We start from the raw sequence: 20,921 nt of genomic DNA on the forward strand, positions 1-20,921 counted from the left end.
GATTTATTGCATGTATTTGAAATTAATCTTTTGTTGTCTATAATAATTAGGGTTGCAGATTAATTGATTGATTGTTAGATTGGTAAATGTTTTATTTCGATTTGACTTATTAGGCGTAGATTAGGAGATTAGTTTGATGTTCAATCGGTTTTGAGAATTTTTTTGGAGGGTGATTGGGTTTATGTTTTAATCGAGTTATTGTCTGATAGTTTTTTCAAGAATTAGTACATTTTTATGTTCTTGTTATCTTATGTTTGTCTGTTTTGTTATAGATTGTTGATTGAATCCTTGTGTTGTTCTCAATATTAGGAGTACAATGTTTTAGTTTATGTCTTGTATAAGTAATTGTGTGATCAATGTTGATCCGGTTGTCATGTTTTGTGCAAGGTGCTTCATAAACTGTGTGTAGCTGATAAATGGTGAAGATTGGTTAAGGTGAAGTGGACACACGATTGGATTCTCTTACTTGTAAAGGTATGCTACTCTAGCTTTCATTGTTGTTGTTTGGTTTTGTTTGAGTTTGTGTTTGTGATGAATGTGTAGCTTTTTATATTGTTTAAGTGTTATATTTGTCTACGTGTTATAGATTCTAAGAAGGATTGAAGTGTTATGTTTGTCTTTGTTCTGATGTGTTATGTTTGTATTTGATGATGAGAATGTTTGATGTTCGGTAAAAATAATTGAACATCAAACCGTGTGTTTTTGTATTTGATAAGTGATGAACCTGTGTGTTTAAAAATTTGCTCAAGGGTTTAAAATTTTCCAAAACCGTGTGTGTCTTAAATTTAATCCTTGTGTTGTTATGCTGTTTGATCATGTGGTTGAGTTTGAGTTTGTGTGTAAAATTTTCCAAAACCTATATGATTGAGTTTGAATTTAGTATTGACTTTAAAGATCAGCTTTTTGAAAACTTTTACCCAAGAAGATTTACTGAAAAGTGTTTCAATCGGTCTATTCATAGAGATATACTGAAAAGTATATCTCTTTAGTACTAAAACACTCATTAGTCTTTAGCTAAATAAACCTTTATTCTCTTTGTCTAACCTTTAGTATTAAAGCTCACATAAACCTTGAGGTCAATATAAACGACCATTGTTAAACACTAACCCAAACTCTTAACGTTTATCTCTCCAAACCCTTTCGTTTTCACAAACCTAAACTCTCAGCTTTCACAAACCTAAACTCTCAGCTTACACTAACACAAGCAATGGATCCTAGAAACCCTTATCGTTTTTGGGATCAAAATTTTGTTGATCTTTTGAATTCTCAAAAAGACTCCAACTGTTCTGATAATCCTATTCCTCCTATTTCCACCCAATCCTCTCAGCCTATTCAGTTTACTAATCAATTCTCTTCTCAGCCTTCAAAAACTTTAGCCCTGGGTTCTCTTCTCAGCCTCTTAACATAACCCCTACATCTGAATCTGAAGATTGTATCGAGGTTACAGCAGATGAGATTGATGAAGACGGAGACACAGGAAGTAGGAAGCGGTGGAGTGCAGAGGAGGATGTTCATCTCATAAGCGCTTGGTTAAACACAAGCAAAGATCCAGTGGTGAGCAACGACCAGCGACTACAAAGTTTCTGGAAGAGGGTTGCAGACTATTACAAAGCTCATGATGGAGATGCTACTTCAAACGCAAGAGGGCCTTCACAATGTAAGGCAAGGTGGAGTAAGATAAAACACCAAGTCAACAAGTTTGTTGGGTGTTACTCACAAGCGAGTACAAGAAGGAAGAGTGGACAATCAGAAGATGATGTTGTGAGCATGGCGTATGAGTTTTACAAGAATGACATGAAGAAGCCGTTTATGCTTGGACATTGTTGGAGAGAACTGAAGAATGATCAGAAACGGATCACAGAACGACATGAAGAATGTAGCAATAAGCGTACTAAGCTTGCTTCTAAAGGAGATTTCTCAGCTCCTTCGAGCATTGGTGGAGACGAGATGAGGCCTCTGGGGGTTAAAGCTGCCAAGAAAAAAGGAAAGAAACCTGCAGTTAGTATTGATGTGGATGATGGTTCTGTCAGTAAGTTGGATAAGATAATAGCAATGAAGGATCAAGAACAGGCGGCTAAATAGAGGTACGACAAAATGAGATTGCTAGACAGCCTGCTTAATAAGGGTGAACTAACACCTCCTGAAGTCCTAGTTAGAGACAAACTTGTTGATCAAATGTTGACAAACATTTAGGTTTAAGAACTAACACCCGTTTAAGTCTTGGTTAACTATTGTTTAACTTGTGTTTAACTTGTGTTCTTCTTTTGTTTAACTATCGTTTAAGTCTTGTTAAACTATTGTTTAACTTGTGTTCTTCTTTTGTTTCAGGTTTTGGGATGACATATGAAGCTGTCTCGTTGCCATCTAAAGTGAAACACGTTGGTAGTCAAGCGAATGGAAGCTGTCTTTTTTTGTATTGATGTGTTCTGTTTGGAACCGTGAATGTGTTGGTTGTTTTTTAGTGCCATCCACGGGTGTCTCTTTTGTTTAAGTGTGGTCGGCTTTTGTTTGTTGAATGGACTGTTTGCAACCCGTGAATGTGTTTTGGGTTGTTGTATTTGTTTTTGTAACCCGTGAATGGGTATTGATTGTGTTTGGAAGGTCTATATATTGAAGGTTCATGTTCAATTTCATTTGCGCTTCTGATCAATTCTTCTTTTCATTTGTTCCTCCCTAAAACATAAGAAACATTTATCTTATCATCCTGATCATTTATCTTATCATTACTTCATCTCAATTCTTGTTCTCACTTCTTGTTCTCATTTCTTCTTCTCATTTCTTCTTGTTAAATATTTCCATTACCAAACTAACAGGTTTCCATAAACCTTAATAAAAAAAACCCAACTTCCAATAAGCCTCACAACTAAACCAATTTGACTAATAATGTCTAATTGGAGTTCTGATCATGAGGTTGATCAAATCGTAGAGGAGGAAGTTGATAGTATAGTGGAAGGGATTCAGTACAACTGCACTCAAGAGGAAGAACCACCAGCTCCAATATTCCGACGAGTGCACATAAATAGAGACCGCGAAGAAGGCCACACTTGGCAATGGAATGATTATTTTGGTGAGAATCCGACTTACACTCCTGCTATGTTCCACCGTCGCTTTAGAATGAACAAACCATTATTCGAACGCATAGTCAGTACTATTGAGAATGGAGTCCCGTACTTCAAACAAAGACGAGATGCTACTGGAAGGCTCGGTCTTTCTGCACTTCAAAAATGTTCAGCAGCTATACATATGATGGCATATGAATGTTCGGCAGATGCGGTGGATGAATATTTACGACTAGCTGAAACAACCGCACACAAATGCCTTGAAAAATTTGTAGAAGGAGTTATCCATCTATTTGGAGACATTTATCTCAGAAGACCTAAAACGGAAGACCTCCAAAGATTACTGAATATTGGAGAACAACGCGGTTTCCCCAGAATGGTGGGGAGCATAGATTGTATGCATTGGGAGTGGAAGAATTGTCCAATTGCATGGAAAGAACAATATTCACGTGGATCTGGAAAACCGACAATCGTACTAGAGGCACTGGTATCCCAAGATTTATGGATTTGGCACGCATTTTTCGGACCACCGGGTACGTTAAATGATATCAATGATTTGGACCGCTCACCGGTGTTTGATGATATCTTAGAGGGCCGAGCTCCAAGAGTTTCATACGTTGTCAATGGACATCAATACGAAATGGCGTACTACCTCACTGACGGTATTTATCCCAAATGGGCAACTTTCATCCAATCAATTACACTACCACGTGGTCGAAAAGCTAAACTCTTTGCTCAATGTCAAGAAGCATGCCGTAAAGATGTAGAGCGTGCCTTTGGAGTCTTGCAAGGTCGATTTGCAATCGTGAAGAATCCCGCACTTTTTTGGGATAAAGGAAAAATAGAAAAAATAATGAGAGCATGTATTATCCTGCATAACATGATAGTGGAAGACGAACGACATGAATACATTTCTACTATCCAACGGAGTTCCATCACGGCGAAGGAAGCAGAACTTCTCATGTTGATCTATCGTATTCTACAGATAGACAAACAAATCTACATAATTTGATGGGCATTCGAAATGACGTTCATGATTCACAAATGCATGGTCGTTTGAAAAAAGACTTGATTGAGCATATTTGGCAAAATTTTGGTGCAACCCATCAATAAATATTCTTCCGAATTATGTATAATATGTTTAATATTTCTTATTTTAAATTTTTGTTTAATATTTCTAAATTTGTAATATTTTATTGTTTTATATTTTATGTAAAAAATTATTATTTAAATGATTGAGCAACCTAAGTGAGTTTCTCTAGTGGAGGATTGATTTTGTTTAAGTTACTAAGTGAGTTGCTTTAATTAGTTTAGTATTAATTTTATAATTAATTAAGATTTGAGTAACCAAGTGGGTTACTTGAATGGAGATGGTTTAACATGATAAACTGTATAATCTTTGATTAGATCTATTGCAACGATGGTATATATTTTGCGTGACAAAAACACTCACCTTGGCGTGTGATTTTAGTTAACAGAATTAAAATATGAATCATCCGTCTCTAGCCGACACAAAGTACTTAGTAATTCTTGTTATACTATCATTCCCTAATTTTTATATTATACTTGTGTTCACATAGTTAAATAATGCAATAAGCATGTGAACAATAACTCCATTTCAAAAAGAATAGAAGAACATTTGGGTTTATTTTCTTAGTGTTTAATGCTCTCAAGTTCTCAACTACTCAAAGTTCTCTCTCCTTCCAACTAGTTCTATATGATAAGATGCATTGAGTTGAACTTAAACAGATAGCAAAAATCAAAAGAAAATCAAAAAGAAAAAACAAACGAGAGATGAATAGCTTAAAATCTAAAAGAGTCCTTATTGCATCTTTCTGTCTCTTCCTCCTCCAGTCATACGCAGGTCATTAATTAGCTAGATCCTTTTTTTTATAAAGTAGTTAATTCTTCACACTATAGTGTTGTTAGATCTTTACATACTATATTCCATTTTGTTGATACACTTTTTTATACCTAACTCTCTTTAATTTTTCAGTGGAAGGGATAGTCAGAATCGGTTTGACGATGGGTAATACTTCATTCAACAAACACGGAGTGGGGATGAAGACTTCTCACGGAGATATCTATTACGGAGAAATAACAATTGGTACACCGGGGCAACGTTTCACAGTCGTGTTTGATACCGGAAGCAGCGATCTTTGGGTACCATCTGGAAATTGGCAGGGCAAGAAGCCTCACAATCTTTACAAGTCGCAAAAATCAAGTACTTACAAACCAAATGGTACATTCTCAAATCTGCTTTTTAGTTTGTTTATATATAAACCATATAGTATAATGAAAAATCTCTTGATCTAACATATTTGTGTATATATATACTAGGAACAAATGTAACCCTCGAGTACGGGACAGGTTCTCTCACAGGCTTTCTAAGCATTGACAGTGTCGATGTTGGTGGAATTACAATAGCAGATCAGTACTTTACAGAGGCTCGTTCTTCTCCGGAAGGTGACCCACTTCGAAACTCATCCTTTGATGGTATATTGGGACTTGGGAGTCATCAAATTTCTACGACAGAAACTACTCCTGTCTGGGATTCGATGATGCAACAAGACAAGATTGATAAGAAAATTTTCTCCATATGGTATGGGAGGTCTAATGACGTTGGAGCAGGAGGAGAGATAATGTTCGGAGGCACAAACCCAGCTCATTATACGGGAGAGCACGTTTATGTCACCGTGGACGAGGTTGGACACTTCTTCAAAATGAACAACATATTCGTCGGTACCATAGACACTAATAAATGCTCTACAGGCTGCCATGTGTTTGTTGACTCGGGCACTACAAACATTCTTGGTCCACCGGTAAAACAAACAAAAACCCTAAATTTGAAAGAGTTTTTTTATTAATTGTCTCACGATCAATATTTGTTAATTATGTTGACGTAATTTAATTACAGGATATGATCAAGGACATTAATGGGAGAATCGATGCAGCACCAAATTGCTCAAATTATGAGAAGCTGCCTGATGTGACCTTTACAATAGAAGGAAGGAGTTACTCAGTCAGTCCACTTGATGTAAGTTGATTGAACCGATATTTTCTTTTCCTCCGTTTAGTTTCTTTTCTCTGATGTCTTTACTATGGTTTCTCAGTATATACGTAAGGTTACAAAAAATGTCTGCACAAGTAGATTCAAGGGATACAAGAATAATTTCTGGTAAGTTTTTTTTTAATTCAAAATTTTTGGTTTTAAACAAATAAAAAATCTTTTGACTGATTGTGGTTTGGTTGTGTAGGATACTTGGGATGCCATTCATACGAGCCTTTCATACGGTGTATGACTACGAGAAACTACCAATTGTGAGAATTGGCTTTGCTAAGTCGGTTTAGATTCTTACTAGAACTAAGGCCTAAGGGTTTATGAATGTTTCTGATATGTACTGATTGATCATAATAAAAAGAACACTATTTAATGTCAAATGATCATATGACACTAATTAATGTCAAAGTATAATGGTCTTTTATTATAATTTTCTTTCTTTTTTTCGTTAACTAAGTACGTAAAACTGATCTTGAAATTCTTATATATTGTTAATAATATCTCAATGAAAATGATTTTTATATAAAACTTGAAAGCAATAAAATGTCTATCGTATGAGAACAAAAATTACATGGAGACTTTTGTCTAGGTTTTTGACGTCAACGTAAAACAGAGCTTGCATCCATGTGACATTCCGGTTTGCAAAAAGATTTAAAGAAATTGATTTGACAACTTATGTCACCAAAGTGCACTTATTCTTTTATTCAAAAGTTCTGAGAGAACTCTAGAGTTAACTAAGTATGCTTGAGCTGGAGTAGTTTCAAGATGGATGACCTTCCGAGAAGTGATTGTCAGAACTGTGCGATTGATCTTCCGGAATTAAGCCAAAGCAATTAAAGGCAAGGAAAAGACCATCAAAGAGCACAAGAAAAGCCAAACCATTGGGGACTTTGAGGGCTGAAAGTTCTCAGATAAGGAAGCCCGGTTATACTGTTGGTGAAAAGGAGAAACGTAAAGCAGAGGATGAGGGTCCAAGCGCTGCAAAACAAACCAAGCTGAATCCCTTAGAGGTGATCCCGAATGAGATATTGCCCAAAGCGCAATGAGCATCCTCAGTTGGAATTGTCAAGGCTTAGGACGGTCTCAAGACTTGACAATTCATCGTCTTGAGGATTTGTGTAAAATACATTTCCCCGAGATGCTGTTTTTGATGGAGACGATGTATGGAAGAGATGTTTTAGTTGACTAACATGTTTCGCTAGGATTTGAAAGTGTGTACACTGTGGAACCTATCGGTAAAAGTGGTGGATTGGCTTTGTTCATTAAAAGCGGGGTGAAGGTGGATTTGAAATATGCGGATAAGAATCTAATGGACTTGCAGGTTCAGTTTGGTGTGAGATCCTTTTATGTGTCTTGTATATGGTGACCCAGTTTTTAAGAAAAGAAAGGAAAACTGGGAAAGGTTAAGTAGAATAGGAGTGGTGCGTAAAGAGAACTGGTGTATCATCGGGGATTTCAACGATATTTTGCATAATGGTGAAAAGTTGGGTGGTCCTAGAAGGTGTGATTCGCTTTTCAAACCTTTTGTTGAGATGATTGATGTATGCGAAATGTTGGAACTATCAAGTAAAGGAAATGGTTTTACGTGGGCTGGTAAAAGGTATGACCTGTGGATACAAAGTCGCTTGGACAGGGCTTTTGGAAACAAAGAATGGTTCAACCGGTTCCCAGACTCAAACCAATCTTTTTTAGAGATGAGAGGTTCAGACCATAGACCGGTTCTGGTACAGATTTTGGGATCAAATGAAGGTTTTCATGGGCTCTTCAGATTATATAGAAGATTGCTATCGAAGCCAAGGGTGGCTGATGTAATAACTCAAGCCTGGGGAGAAAGGGTTGATGGAAATGTTCTGAAGATTTCAGGGAGAATCCGTTCTTGCAGGAGAGCGCTCAGTATCTGGAAAAGAAACAATCCCCTAAATACTAAAGAGGAAATTCATAGGATTGAAAATGCTCTGGAGAGAGAGCAATCTTCTTCTTATCCAAGGAGGGATTTGATTTTCAATCTTGAAAGGGAGCTTGCTGAAGCTTACAGGGAAGAATAAGAGTTCACGCGACAAAGGAGCAGATTCAAGTGGTTAAAAAGCGGAAATAGAAATTCAAAATTTTTCCATGCGTATGTTAAGGAGAACCGGTCAAGATTGAGAATCGATTTCTTAATCGATGAGAATGGAATGGAACAGAAGTCTGAATCAACAAAAGGTGAGATTACAACCGACTACTTTCAAAAGTTATTTACTTCATCAAATCCGGATACCTTTGCAAGCTGGTTTTCGGGTATGTCTACGAGGGTATCGGGTGGGATGAATGAGCAGTTGATTCGAATGGTAACAAAAGAGGAAATAAAAGAAGCTTTGTTTTCCATCAATCCAGCCAAGGCGCCTGGTCATGATGGGATGTCAGCTATGTTTTTCCAACACTATTGGGAGATTGTGGGAGATCAAGTAGTAGAAGAAGTTAAGGGGTTTTTTGAAAGTGGATCTTTCCCGGAGGATTGGAATTATACGCATCTCTGTTTGTTACCAAAGATACCTCATCCGTCCCTGATGAAGGATTTAAGACCAGTAAGTCTTTGTTCTGTGCTGTATAAGATGGTATCTAAAATCATGGTTAAAAGACTACAACTGATTGTGTCAGAGACCCAAACCGCCTTTGTTCCTGAAAGACTCATCTCTGACAATATTCTGGTGGCGCATGAGTTAGTTCACAGTCTTCATACTATTCCAAAGGTGTCCACGAATCATATGGCTATAAAGACGGACATGTCAAAAGCTTATGATAGAGTTGATTGGGGCTACCTGCGATCTCTTCTGTTAGCATTGGGCTTCCACACAACATGGGTGGAATGGGTGATGTTTTATGTGTCAACTGTTACTTTTTCAGTTTTGATTAATGTCCAACCTCACGGTCTGATAAAACCGCAAAGAGGACTGAGACAAGGGGACCCTTTATCTCCGTGCCTGTTTGTGTTGTGTACTGAAGGTCTCTCTCATCTTCTGAACTTAGCTCAAGCAGACGGAAAAATGGAAGGCATTCAATTATATGAACAAGGGTCGGCTATTCATCATCTCCTTTTTGCGGATGATAGCCTCTTTTATGTGCAAAGCTAATGTGGATCAAGCAGCGGTGCTCTTAGCTATCCTTACAGCTTAGGGAAAGCTACTGGACAAGTTCTAAACCAAGCAAAGTCCTCAATCTCTTTTGGAGTAAAGGTATCCAAATCAGACAAGTGGGAGGTTAAAAACAAACTGGGGATAAGAAACGAAGGTGGTGCAGGGAAATACTTAGGTCTTCCTGGGTGTTTTAGTGGATCAAAAGTGGAAATGTTGAGCTATATCAAAGACAGATTAAATGCTAAAGTGTCGAGATGGCATGCAAAAACACTGTCAATGGGAGGTAAGGAAGTGTTGATCAAATCAGTGGCAATGGCAATGCCAGTTTTCCCCATGTCCTGTTTTAAATTACCTCAGTCTACGTGTGCTAATCTGTCAAGTGCGATGGCCAACTATTGGTGGAGTTATAGTGAAGGACATAGGAAAATTCACTGGATAAGTTGGGAGAAGCTTTGTTTGCCAAAAGAGTTAGGTGGAATGGGTTTCCGCGATATAGGTTTGTTTAATCAAGCAATCTTAGCAAAGCAGGCATGGAGGTTGATCCAGTTTCCGGATAGTCTTTTTGCCAAGGTTTTAAAGTCGAGATACTATCCCAACTCTTCTCTCCTGGAAGCGGGGTTGGGAAAAAGACCCTCCTATGGTTGGAGAAGCATGATCTTTGGGAGAGATCTTCTTAAAAAAGGTCTACAAATCAGAGTAGGCAATGGCGAATCCTTAAAAGTGTGGATGGATCCGTGGGTGGAAGACGAGATCATGAGACCACCTTGGATAAAGAACTCTTTGATTGACATAAATCTTAGAGTGAGGGACCTCATTGATTTTCAGCAAAGAGACTGGGACGATCATAAGTTGGAGTATCATTTCCTTCCAATGGATATTCAGAGGATTAAAAAACATAGACCAGTGATGAACAAGGAGAACTTTATAGTATGGAGATATAACAAGAGTGGTGATTTTACAGTAATGTCATCCTATTGGTTAGCAGGAAAAATCAATAAGAAAATGGTCTATCAAGAAGCGGATATTCAGCCTTCGATTAACCTGCTTAAAGCACAGGTTTGGAAGCTTCAAACAGACCCTAAGCTCAAAACTTTTCTCTGGAAAGTGTTGAGTGGAGCATTGCCTGTCATATCCAAACTGAACCAAAGGGGTTTGAATCTCGATGAGCGGTGTCATATGTGTGGTCAAGAGGGCGAATCAATCAACCATGTTCTGTTCGAGTGTGTGGTAGCTAGACAGGTATGGGCTTGTTCAGACTATCCTTCGCCTGAGCATGGTTTTGATAGAGGATCAGTGTTTTCGAATATGCACCATCTCCTGGTAAACAGAGGCAATAATCAATGGCATGTATTACTAAGAAAGAGTTTCCCGTGGATCATGTGGAGAATTTGGAAAAATAGGAATATCTCTTTCTTTGAAGGTAAATGTTTTTCACCCCTTCAATCAGTGCAAAAAAATCAGGGAGGATGTGGATGAGTGGTTTGTTGCTCAAAGATTGGATTCAAACGGGAAAGAGAGGACGTCGAATAGGTCCGCGGAAGAAACACGAGTAACAGATTTGAGAACCACGGTTCCGAGTACTCCGAGGACCAAGGATATTTGGGAGGCCCCTCCAACGGCTTGGCTCAAATGTAATGTGGGGAGCTCATGGTCTAGAAGAAACCAACTCGCAGGTGGTTCATGGGTATTGAGAGATGATAAAGGTACGGTGGTTCTGCACAGTCGTACGGCTTTTACACGGGTTACAAGTAAAGATCAGGCAAGTTTTCTAGCTACACGATGGGCGATGGAAAGCATGGTCAGTCACAGATGTGGGAAGGTTGTTTTTGCCTTTGAAGATGCTTTGTGGGAAAGATGTGTTATGAGACCAAAAGCATGGCCTTCCTTCTCGTATGAATCAGGGGAACTGGTAAGAATTTTGAGGTTTTTTGGATAGTGGAGGGGGTAGTAGAGAAACCTAAAGCTAATAGAGGAGCTCATCTCATTGCGCACAGTGTAACAAGTGATTGCCGGATTCAATCATATGTGGCTTCCGGCTACCCGATTTGGCTTCAAGCTGTTTTCGAAGATGAAAGGGTTCAATCCTCTTTATAGCTTTCTCGTTTCTAGCAGCCCAAATGGTTTTTATAATGCAAATATATTGTTTGGCCGCTTGAAATTTTGTTTAGAACAAATCGAATAAGTTCTTAGTGTTCGTAAGGGTTTTGAGTTAGATTAAGAATTGGTCAGTAACGCTTCAAGTTGACAGTGTGTAAATATAATTAAACAGATCTTGTAAGATTGTTTAAATGATTATTAAACGATTTAGATATATTTGTCATTATTAAACGATTTTGATATTCAAATATTTAATCTTAGTTATAATTATTTTGAATAATTTGTTATTGTTTCCTAAGATTTCTTAAACAATAACTAGAATCTATTAAATAATTTTATTAAATAATTTAAAAAAATATTATTTTATTATTTTATAATCAATAGAAGTTTTTCTTTTGTTAGTTATTAAATTAATTAAAATGTAATAGCATTTTTTGTAATATGGCACATTAGGGTTAAATTTTAACAATATTGGTTAAATAAGTATATAGAGATTATGTGTTGACCATATGTACCAAATATTGCATATAATGCACTTTTTTTGGAATCTAATTTTTGTTTCACCATAGTTGTCATCCTTCATATGAATTATTGTGGAAATAGTTTTCTGCCAACTAACTATTTTGCTTCTTTTCGCAATAGTTTTATATGTTGCCCAAAAGGAGTTATTTTCTATGTTTCTCACGTCCTTATCACTTATATAACGATATATGAAGACATTCTTTCTCTATAATCTATATATCTCATCTTTCAATATCAAAGGAGTCTCCAAACAAAAACAATTGGTGGACTAACGTAATCTTCTAATTGTGTCAGAAGTCATGGCAAAACTACTGTATTCGTATATGTTCATCTGCATGTTTGTTCTGACAGGTAAAATTTCGTATATGCCTTGTTACAGAACATTATGTTACAAAAATTTAAATTTTGGTTTTTAGTTGATGTGTCTAGTAAACTGAACAATTTTAATTGCATTAATACCAAAATTTCAATGTTGGTAACATAATATTAATTTAGTTATTAATATTAATTTAGTTATTAATATTAATTTAGTTATTAAGATTTTCGGTTTCTTTATTTACGTGGTAAAAAATGCGATAGCATATGCTATATCAATTACTTCATCTACTGTATATTACTTTAAAATTGTAAGTATTTAACACAATTTATTTTTGTTTTAGGCTTCTTGGCCTTTTCAAGTGCAAAGCTAAAAACATGTACTTCGGCCTTTCCGCTTCGCCACCCATGCGATCTTGAATCATGCATAAATGAGTGCTTTCGACTATTCAAGACCGGATTTGCAAGTTGTAGCAGAAACAAAGTTCTTTGCTTTTGTGATTACAATTGCAAAGCTTAATTGGACATATATACTCCTCATGTATGTGATGTTCTTAACTAGAGCAAAAAACTTTAATGTTAAATACCTTAATTACTTTGATTCCATGTAACTGAAGGATATATTGTCATATGAATAAAAAAATGCTCCTTAAAAATTTCCTATCTTACTATACAATAAAATCAAGCTTCATGTGATTTACCGAGTCCTGCGCATTCAGGTTTTCGGGTTTAGACATATAACCCGTTCGGGTTTTTATACTATTTGATCGGGTTCAGGTAATTTGGGTATACTCGAATTCAAACAAACCATGAAAAAAAAACTAATTTTTATCTTTTTATAAATTTTAGAACACAGATATATATATATACATATTTAACGTTTCACATTAGGACAAATAAACTAATAGGGCAAAATGGTTTAAGATGCACCCTTAAATGCTCAAAGTATAAGGTTCAAATCCCTTTGGATGCATTTTTACATTTAGTTCGGTTCTTTCTTCGGGTTCGGGTAATATCAAAGGTACTAAACCCGACCGGGTTTTACACACTACTCGAACCCAAAAATATGACGAGAAACGAGTGACGAAGCCTAATTCCATAGTAACTAGGTAACAACTCGCACTATGTCCACGATAAATCGATTTAAACAAAATTATTATAAGTAAAATTATTATCCTAGAACTAATATTTGTTTGTGTCAAACATATTATTTGTAACTAAAATTTTTTATTTATTCAAACTTGTGTTTCTTTCGTGTAAAAAATACGTTTCACATGCTGAAATCTGTACTATTTATTGCAACATATCTTTTGTGTGGTTTAAAAATTAAATTCATATCTTCTTATGTTTTATCATGTAATCATAACAATCTTGCATGTTTTTTATGTAACCATAACAACATATAGGCGTGGGTGTTTGGGTACCCGTTCAGGTTCGGATCGGGTATTTCGGATTTTCGGATATTTTTGGTAAAGGGGTCCTAGACCCATTCGGGTATTTTTAATATTCGGATTGGGTTCGGATAAACACCCATCGAGTTCGGATCGGGTTCGGGTATCCGATTACCCAAAATATATTTCAGATTTGAGTTTGGTTTTGAATACTACGTCTTAAACTTAGCAAAATTCTAGAATTCAATTCGAATTCCAAACAAATCTGAATTCAAATCTTTTCGACTCCGATGATAAAAGTGAAGAAAAACTATGGCAAACATATTTCTTGTTGAAAATGTTCTATTTGTTTTGTATTTATCATTTTTTATATTTTTTAATTTGTTAAAACAATATTTTGGTAGACAGAATTCATGAGTGTGAAATAAAAAATACAATTTAAAATACAAGAAGTAAACTCTCTCATATCTAAAATTCCAAAAAAAAAAAGTTGCACTTAGTAAGATATAAATACTTGAGGTTTTAGTATTAGTCATAAAGATTAAAATGGGAAAATGTTACAATGTATCCTTTAAATGCTTAATGACAGAGAGCGAAAGCTTAATAACGAACGAGAACGCTAGATCTCCAGGAGAACTGGGATTCACGAACGGATCTTGCTTAGAACGTCGTAACTTGACGAAGAAGCAATAGGGATAGGGTCGAGATCGGGAGCGATATCGACATGGTTTTGCAAGTCCTCCTTGCAGGACTTGAATACAAGTTGTTAGGGTTGAGAGTCCTCCTCTCTAAGCTTTACACAAAGCTCTCGTAAAACTTGTTTATTCAATAATCGATTCTCCCGTACATGTGAGGATTTGATCCCTTTTATACACCTTTTATGATAAACTCAAATCTAAAACTAAGGAAAGATATAAACACTAAATATTCTAATCCTAGTCCTTTCCAATATCAAATAATTATCAATAAAATAAGCTAACAAATCTAATGGATCCAAATCCATAAACATCCACGTAAAGCCCATCATATGCTGAATCACTTATGGTGATGGGTTCAAATCCTACTAGTTACTATTTTGTATTGGTTTAAGAGTAATATTTATATATGTTCCGATTACTACGGGTATTCCGTTCGGATATCGGATAATACCCGATCGGGTTCGGGTATCCGATTTTAATAGATCCTAGACCCATTCGGTATTTTATAATTTCGGATACGGATTCGGGTCTGGTTTTTCGGATCGGGTTCGGGTCGTATTTTCGGGTTGTCAACATATATCAAATTATTCTGTAACTTCATTTATTTAGTTTTATTATATGTTAGTAACAATTGGATTCTATGCTAAATTTTCTGAAGATAATCTAATTTATTGATTTAATATTTTTGATTAGGATATCTAAATATTTTGAGTTAGTCGGTTTGTTAATATTTTCTATAAATGACAGATTATTACCATAAAAAACCATTATGAAAAAGTTAACGAAATTCAAAAATCAACGTATTCGTGTAAAAATACATTTCACCTGTGAAATATGTGAACATGGTAAAAAAAACTTTTGCTAGAATGTTAGAATTTATGGCAATATATATTTTTGTGTATTTTAAAATTCAAACGTATATTTATTGTTTGTCGAGTAACTATAACAATTTTACATAATCTAATAATCACTCATTTTAAAATCTCTGTTCAAAAATTTTCTTTCATGGTGTTCATGTTCAATAATACCCCTTTTTAATATATAAAATGATTAAATTTTAAATCCTAAATCCTAAATACTAAGTTGTACCTCCTAAAAACTATACCCTAAATATAAAATAGATAACCCAAATCTTAAAAAAAAATATTTTAAAAATTAATTTAACATATTGTAATTATGTAAAAATGGGTAAAAATGAAAATGTTAAAAATAAAAAGAAAACATTTTTGAAAAGGATTATCTCAAAAATTGTATTTATAACAAATTCTCGTTATAATATCTTTGAATTAGGTAGTATGAATGGGATATCGTCGATAAATTGATCATCAAGAAGAGATTTATACATACAATGACTAACCATATATATATGATGGATTAAAAAAAAATCTTTAGAATAATCTTTATATAGATACTTACTTTTCTTTTTCAGTTAAAAAACATTGTAAATTATATCTTAGTCTGAACCAAATAAACGATTACATAGAGTTAAAATGACACAACTTGATCTACAGTGAAATTTAGTATTCCACTCTCAATTATAACCTATCCATATCTCACTTAGGATGATATGCTGGCCACAACGACATTTTCCTTAATGATAAATTTGTATTTATTAAAGGGAAAATCATGTTTTAAACTTTCAAAGTGTGTTACTGAGTAGTACTTTAAATCTCGAGAGAATTTCACTAACACTATAAACCTTTAAAATGAATTTACTAATACTTTAAACCTTTAAAATAATTTTACTAACACTTTAAACTTTAAAACTAACTTTCATTTTTGTACCGACATAAAAAATAATGGAATAATAATATCCGTCAAGGCGAAATAGTTAAACCATGGTGGTTTAATTTAAATTTTAATTAGTTTTAGTTTATATAAATAAATAAAAAGATAAAAAATAAATTTGTGTTCATCTTCATTGTAGACCAAATTTTTAAGACGTTACTCTTCATATTATTAATCCTTTTAATAAATGCATCTCTACTGGATTCTAATTTAAATCGATTGACTTCTCATTGGAAACCAATGAATCTTCTAAATATATTGTCGTCTTCAATTTTACATTGTCAAATGTTTTAACCTTACCTCTGATTCTTCATTTTTTTTTTTCTTTGATGTATTTTTAATTTTTTTTATCAATCGTCATAAATAATTAAATCAAATTAAATTAATTAGACAAGTATTTAAATCAAACCAGCATAGTTTAACTATTTCACGTTGACGGATATTATTGTTCCGTCGTCTTTTGTGTACAAATAGGAAAGTTAGTTTGAAGGTTTAAAGTGTTAGTGAAATCATTTTAAAGGTTCATAGTGTTAGTGAAAATATGTCAAAGGTTTATTAAATAATGGCTTTGGTCATATGTTATTAACTTTGGTGCCTTTACGTTGATTGGTCTCCAAATAATGCATATCATAATGGTTTGGTAGCAACTCAGATGTTGACTTTGGTCTTATGTTTATCTTTTGTTTGTATGTTCATAGGTTTAGTTGACAGGCTACAATTAGTGTAGTTGGCCGCAAAGCATGTTTGTTTGTTTTTTTTTTTTGGAAGCAATGCATTACTTTATTTATCAACAGAGTGTTCAACGCTCTGGGCACTTACTTCCAAAATCTATGCATTTATCAATTGGTTTTGAATTAATAATTATCATAGTACTCACACCAATAAGTGTCCCTGAATGTCTGAATCTAGGGATGCTGCCAACACATTTTTGTTTTGTTTCATGTATCTACGGCCAGCTTTGTTTTATATTACCAGAAATATCAGTTGGTGATACATATTTTCTAAATCACATCAGCAATAGTATGCATTTAAAAAAAAAAAGGAAAGTGTTATAGAAAACTAATTTAGACTTTGGAGGCTCACAATCCTTCTTCAAACAATCTCGCAGAAACACACCAAACCCTAGCTGTGTCAAGACCCCATGGAGAGGCAGGCTGGACCATTAACGTTCTTGAATCAGTTCAGACGCAAACCACTCCCTCTACTGTTTATCAGTTTTAGGGGGGAGGAATTACGGAACAGCTTTGTCAGCCATGTGGTGAGGGCCTTAAAAGAGGCAGGGTTCAACGTTTTCATAGATAGCCATGAGGTGAGAGGGAGAGACATCCGATTCCTCTTAAGGAGGATTGAAAACTCAAAGGTGGCACTTGTGATCTTCTCTGAAAGGTTTGCAGAATCAGAGTGGTGCTTGCGCGAGGTGACGAAGATAGCTGAGCAAGTAAGGGCAGGGTGTCTCGTAGCGATCCCTGTCTTCTATAGGGTGAGCACAAATGACGTGAAAATGCTCCAGGGAAAATTTGGTGACTGTTTTGTCGAAACTTTGGAGAAAAGAGTGGGCGTGGATCATCCGTTAGGTCCCCGTTGGATGAACTCCGTTATGTTCATTGCGGGTATGATCGGCTTCACCTCAGAAGTTCATAGGTACTATTCATTTTTCCTTTTTTTTCCTTTTTTTTTCCTTTTTTTTTCCTTTTTTTATAAATCTCTACAAGCTCCGATTTAATTATATTTATCCTTCGTAATGCTCCTACGATCCTTCATCTTAGTAGTAGTTAGTGGAACTTTTGTTTTTTTTTTTTAAGAATTTAAATGCTTTGCGCACATATATAGATGACCAGTTGAGCTACCATCACATGTTTTACAAAAATAAGAGTGATTTGGACCATTTGGTTCTTTCGATTGCAGTATTGATGACGATCTTGTGGAGGAGATTGTTAAGGCAATAAAGAGACAGCTACCATATCAGTCACCAGCAAGCAAAGCACTTGAGCGAGAGTTTACAAGAGAGCTTCTTTCTGCTTTAATTGTTTCTTGCATCTGTTATTATCTAATACCTTCTCTTTTCACTGATTTGAATTTCTTTGCCAGCCCAAAGTGGTTTTTACTTGTCCTGATGTTGTTTGTCATCAGGAAGATTATCTTCTACTTGGAGAGCTGATATCCAAAAAGCATAAAATTAAACAGTCCCGAGTACTCAATATCTCTTCCTCTCTATGTGTGTTTGCTTTAGTCTCTCTCTGCTTTTATGTTCCATATGCATCGCCCCTGTAAATTGTATGATTTTCATTGAAATATGAACACTTCGTTCTGTTTTTTGGTTGTTATTTTCTATATATAATAATTAGCAACCAGCTCCATTGATGAGTATAGATAAGATGCACTGTTCCAGTATCAGCGTTTCTGATACATCTATATACTCTTTAGTCTTTAGGTTAATTTCATATTGTTTTTCATATTATAGGTTCCTTTTTTTTCCAATTTCATATGCAAAAGTTAATTTGTTTTGAAATATTTTGATCCCATGATTTTTCATTATTGTGTTTTTCAGGTTGACTAGTTAGTAAAGGAATAAGGATGGTTGTTGACTCATTTAACAAAAATAAAATAAAGATGCGGACATTTACTTTAGTAATATATTTAATAAAAAATGATTTTAAATTCTTCGTAACTGTTTCCTTATCAAAATGTCGACTGAATGATATATTTTGTAAACTTTTAATTGTTCATGTAGTTTAAACTGTTCCATGGTTGTTGCCTTCTGACTTCATGTAAATTAAAACCTCTAATTCATGACGAACAAATTCGACATATCATCAACATATTTTAACATATATATATACATGCACTAATACGCACGAAATAGAAGGATATGCAAACATATTGTGCATATTATATATATATATATATATATGGCTAGAATTCCCGGATGAGAAAATGTTAATAATGATGGACTGTCGGCGACACTAGGGTCTTGCAAACACTTGGTGAAGGATTCGCTCCTTCCAACCATTTTCCGAAAAGAAAAATCAGAACATGTTAAGGTGACGACGGAGAACCGATATTACAGAAGGAGAACTATATATCGGTTACGTTTTGGGTTTGGTCAAACAACGATCTGAAAACGAGACGTGAGATAACGCTAGGTGGATTGAACCAAATATTTCTAATGGTTTTATGTTACCAACTGCGATATTGATTATGATGTTCTAACTTCTAAGATATTATATTTTACCTTTGCCTTTATTCTATTTTTGGTTTATGTATGGCCTTCTTTATGGGATTTAATTAAAGAATCTCCAACCACTGTTTATAGTTGGACTATCGATTAAAAGATATGAGTGAGGTTATACGAAAAGAAAATTGGCTGTTTGGTAATAAATATGTATATTTTCTTTAATTAAATTATCACCTTTCTTCTTAAGAATATATTAATTCCAGCGTTATAATGGTAAGAGCAAGAGGATCCATCTATTACATGTTTTAGTAAACGGTTTCTTCACAAGGCTAACATATTCCCACCTGCTCAATAAAATTTGATAATATGAATGACATTTCGTATTTAATTATGTTTTAACACGTCCTTGTTATATATAGTGAAGTCACTTTTTTAAATTATGAACATTTTGTAATATTCTGGATAGTAAAGAGAAAATGGAATCCCACTTCAAAGGTTGCCACTACAGTCGCAGAGGTTGCCACTAAATTTAGTCAGCAATCATTTTATGAAATTTAGCTGTCCTCTTTTTGACGTACCAAACTCCGTTTACGTCCCATGAAGATGCCAGCTTTCCGACGCCGACCACGCCCTCAGATATTTATCAGTTTCCAAGGAAACGACGACGACCTGCGCAAAGGATTTGTCAGCCATGTCGTGAAGGCCTTAAAAGACGCACGGGTCAACGTTTTCTTAGATAGCGATGATCGATGGGAAAGGAGAGGCCCTCATCATCATGACCACCTTTTCTTCAGGAGGATCGAAAAATCGGAACTCGCTCTTGTGATCTTCTCTGACAAATACGCAGAGTCAAAACAGTGCTTGAATGAGCTGAACAAGATCCATGAGCGCGTGACCGAAGAGGAACTCATGGTGATCCCCATCTTCTACAAAGTGAACATCGAAGAAGTTATTAATTTGGAGGGAAGATTCGGGAAATGTTTTGAGGAAACGATGATGACACAAGGGAGGCAGAATCATCAATTGACCCATCACATCATGGGATGTCTAAGGTCTATTGCTAGAAAGCCTGGTTTCACTTCAGGATACTATAGGTAAGATAAAAGTAAATGAAAGTCTTCTTGTTCAGTTTCATAGATAACTCAAAACGAATCTAAAATGAAAGGATTGGTCCATGTCTTTTGTATGTATCAGCCAAGATACCATCTCACTTCCATTATGAAATATCTCTAACTGGCTCTACTCTTCGTTGACAGCAACGATAGCGATCTTGTGGAAGCGATCATTCAGGGCATTAAGAAAAAAATACCATATATATCGGCAAAACAAACAATTGGAGAAGAAGTTTTGGCAGAACTTCTCTCCGCTTCAGTGGTTGCGGCTTTGTGTTTTTACTTTATCCCTATAGCTGTTTTCTCGGATTTGGGTTTCTTCATTAGCCCACGTTGGTATCTAGCTGTTCTTTTGTTGTTTGTCGTTCGGCATAGTCTCCGATTGATTCAGAGCTGATGGGTTAAAGTGGAAAAGATGACACGTGAATCTCAACGTACGCTATATTGCAAACGATCAATGATCTCTTTTTTTTTTTTTTAATGCTTTTATGTTGTGTATATATGTTTTTCTCGTTCAGTCCCTCGCTCATATGATCATTTCAATAACTAAGGTACAAAAAAAAAAAAAAAAAAAGTTATAGCTGCTTGTA

The 20,921-nt window shown here is 35.2% G+C and overlaps 6 protein-coding genes across 6 annotated transcripts; all 6 read left to right on the forward strand.

The window, feature by feature from the left end:
• LOC104727897 (glutathione S-transferase T3-like) lies at positions 1,208-2,082 on the forward strand. Its single transcript, XM_010446959.1, has 2 exons — positions 1,208-1,283; positions 1,361-2,082. The coding sequence occupies exons 1-2, from the start codon at positions 1,208-1,210 to the stop codon at positions 2,080-2,082; spliced, it is 798 nt and encodes a 265-aa protein (XP_010445261.1).
• LOC104727898 lies at positions 2,884-4,027 on the forward strand. The gene is made up of 2 exons (XM_010446960.1): positions 2,884-3,822; positions 3,947-4,027. The coding sequence occupies exons 1-2, from the start codon at positions 2,884-2,886 to the stop codon at positions 4,025-4,027; spliced, it is 1,020 nt and encodes a 339-aa protein (XP_010445262.1).
• On the forward strand, positions 4,678-6,550 carry LOC104723046 (aspartic proteinase oryzasin-1). The gene is made up of 6 exons (XM_010441340.2): positions 4,678-4,923; positions 5,056-5,301; positions 5,400-5,881; positions 5,977-6,096; positions 6,173-6,237; positions 6,317-6,550. The coding sequence occupies exons 1-6, from the start codon at positions 4,854-4,856 to the stop codon at positions 6,408-6,410; spliced, it is 1,077 nt and encodes a 358-aa protein (XP_010439642.1). The 5' UTR covers positions 4,678-4,853; the 3' UTR covers positions 6,411-6,550.
• On the forward strand, positions 12,152-12,687 carry LOC109127267 (defensin-like protein 164). Its single transcript, XM_019231840.1, has 2 exons — positions 12,152-12,203; positions 12,512-12,687. Exons 1-2 carry the CDS (start codon positions 12,152-12,154, stop codon positions 12,685-12,687), a joined length of 228 nt encoding a protein of 75 aa, XP_019087385.1.
• Positions 17,081-18,306, forward strand: LOC104723048 (vesicle-associated protein 1-4). The gene is made up of 2 exons (XM_010441341.1): positions 17,081-17,685; positions 17,950-18,306. Exons 1-2 carry the CDS (start codon positions 17,186-17,188, stop codon positions 18,200-18,202), a joined length of 753 nt encoding a protein of 250 aa, XP_010439643.1. The 5' UTR covers positions 17,081-17,185; the 3' UTR covers positions 18,203-18,306.
• LOC104723049 (protein PHLOEM PROTEIN 2-LIKE A5-like) lies at positions 19,691-20,840 on the forward strand. Its single transcript, XM_010441342.1, has 2 exons — positions 19,691-20,313; positions 20,476-20,840. The coding sequence occupies exons 1-2, from the start codon at positions 19,817-19,819 to the stop codon at positions 20,726-20,728; spliced, it is 750 nt and encodes a 249-aa protein (XP_010439644.1). The 5' UTR covers positions 19,691-19,816; the 3' UTR covers positions 20,729-20,840.

The sequence above is a fragment of the Camelina sativa genome, chromosome 11, assembly GCF_000633955.1.
Source record: "Camelina sativa cultivar DH55 chromosome 11, Cs, whole genome shotgun sequence".
Classification (NCBI taxonomy): domain Eukaryota; kingdom Viridiplantae; phylum Streptophyta; class Magnoliopsida; order Brassicales; family Brassicaceae; genus Camelina; species Camelina sativa.